The 2500-nt window shown below is 43.8% G+C and overlaps 1 protein-coding gene across 3 annotated transcripts in view; it reads right to left on the bottom strand.

Moving 5' to 3' along the window:
• actn1 (actinin, alpha 1) overlaps nt 1-2500 on the bottom strand; it is a 91933-nt gene that overhangs the window by 45227 nt on the left and 44206 nt on the right. For all 3 annotated transcript variants that reach the window (XM_063184376.1, XM_063184375.1, XM_063184374.1), the window contains exon 3: nt 388-507. In XM_063184376.1, coding sequence (XP_063040446.1) covers nt 388-507 — 120 coding nt within the window. The remainder of the gene's footprint in view (nt 1-387; nt 508-2500) is intronic.

Genomic DNA, 2500 nt, shown 5'->3' with positions numbered 1-2500 from the left:
TTTAAAAGAAATATTGTCTAAAAAATCGTGACGTCAATATTGACTGAAATAATCGTGATATTGTTTTTTCTCATAATCGAGCAGCCCCGACTACAGCACATAGAGACTACCTATGGATGAAAATCGCGAGTCCTTCAGCTGTCAATATCAACACGACTTTTTAGAAATAGAAAACGGCAGTGCGACAGAACAACTTTTAAAAAGTCGGACACACACACAAACACACACACACACACACACACACACACACACACACACACACACACACACACACACACACACACACACACACTCTCTCTCTCTCACACACACACACATACACACACACACACACACACACACACACACAGTAGACAGACACAAACACACATGTGTAGAGAGACCCACCCTCTGCTCCGATGGAGACCAGTTTGACTCCTTTGCTGGCGATGAAGTCGAGGGCTTTGTTGACGTTGGAGATCTTGTGCACTCTCATCTTCCCTCTCTCTGGCTTAGCCAGGCGCTCCCCTGTAGAAGCAGAACACACACACAAGATGGAGGGATGAGGAGAGAGAGAAAAAGACACAAAGCTCAGCTGTGTACAAGGCTTACGCACAAAAAAGCTACGCAAATAACATTTCAAGCAATTCTTCATATGTACCAAGACTGTACCACATGAATCAGCATGAAAACCTGTTTATGCATGGACTGACACATTTAAAATTTTGGGCGCATATTTGTTTTTTTAAGATATTCACATATGAACGTCTTAGTACATGAGGCCCCATATCTTTATATGACTCAAGGGTAGCCATCTTTTAGGCAGAATGAACAGAGGTGAGCACAGGAGTTATGTAACAGAGGTGTTCCCGCGCAGTTTGTACCCCTCTGGGCCGCAAACTCGCCACCTCGTCAACGCATCGGTTCGGCAATGGGAGTCACAGTATGAGACCGCTGAGCTGAAGGGCCGGTCCAGTAACCCAACGCTACCACACTGTATTGAGGCTTCGAGAGGGAAGTGTACTAACGTTCCACGCCACACTCCGTTAGTTGGCCTCCGTTACACTCAACCCCCTGAACCTCACTCCCATCCAGGTCACAGGCACCACTGTAACAGAGGTGTTCCTGCGCAGTTTGTACCCCTCTGGGCCGCAAACTTGCCACCTCGTCAACGCATCGGTTTGGCAATGGGAGGCACAGTACGAGACCGCTGAGGTAAAGGTCCGGTCCGATAGCCAAACGCTTCCACCAGGGGCGATTTTAGCTTATGATCTTTAGGTGGGCCTGGCCCCTGGTGCTGACAGTGGTACCTGACAAAAGTACCTGACAGAGTAAGCCTTCCATTTCTATTTCAGATTTGAGATTTTGTTTTCAAAAGGCTTTCAATTTTAAATAACAGTTCACTCAATGAAGGACTACCCACAAGTCATGACATTACATTTTCCAACACGAAATCTAACTTACATTACCTATATAGGTAATCCTTGTGATTGGTAGCCTACTGTGTGTCATATATGCACCCTAGGTTGTCATAGTATAGTTCTTATGTGATTGAGAGGAAAGAAAAAGAGAGAGGAAAATATTATAATAAAGTATAGGAAGTATTATACAGAGTAGATACAAAGCCAGATGACAATGAAGCTTTTTTTGTCAAAACATGATAGCCTAGGCCTACTGTTAGGGCAGCTCTACAGGTACAGTAATTTGAACAGGAAGCTTATTTCATCATTTGGCAGCATAATGGCTAAATGCCATTTCACCTGGATTTTACCCTTGGCACAACAAGTAGAAAAGACACTGAAGAACTAAGACTCCTAATTGGATGATATTACTGTAGCATATCTGCGATATATTTAGGGCTAGGCCATTGAGTGACTTAAAAATAATCAGAAGAGTTTTCCCTCTCATGTGCGCTCCTTGCACCGCACAGTTCCAATCGGTAGCTCAATAGATAAATAGCCTATTCATCGTGGGTTTTTTAAAATCTGACATCTCCTTAAGGAATTCTGAGAATTCTCAAGCAAACATAAAAATAAATAACAATTAAAACATCCCCTGCCCAAAGTCATGCCGATTATGGGAATCTCGCAACAAGGTGCGCGCTCCCTGTCACACATGTACAGTAGAAACGGCACGGGCACCAAAGTCACTCCTGCTCATTCTGAGCCAGTATGTTCCAATAATAGCAAAGTAAGGTTCAACCTTCACACTTCCCAATCATTAAAATCAGTAGGCTAAGTGAGAAGTTGGAGAGCCCGCATTCTCACATCACAATTAGGCCTACAGCATCACCAAAATATGGATAAACCTCATTTGGGCGATGGCGAACCTCGACTATCAATGTAATGGTGACTCGCAGTGTAATTTTAAGCCGAGATTTGCCTGTTGTTCGCTATTCCAACGCAATGCTGAAGCATGTTTCATTCCCTCGAGTCACAACTTCTAAACGCTGCCAGGCAAATATATATACTGTTGACTGTCCTGATTGTAGCGTAGGCTATTAGTAACAACCCCTATTTAG

This window comes from Engraulis encrasicolus, chromosome 19, assembly GCF_034702125.1.
Source record: "Engraulis encrasicolus isolate BLACKSEA-1 chromosome 19, IST_EnEncr_1.0, whole genome shotgun sequence".
NCBI lineage: Eukaryota > Metazoa > Chordata > Actinopteri > Clupeiformes > Engraulidae > Engraulis > Engraulis encrasicolus.
This window is presented reverse-complemented; position numbering and strand designations above follow the sequence as displayed.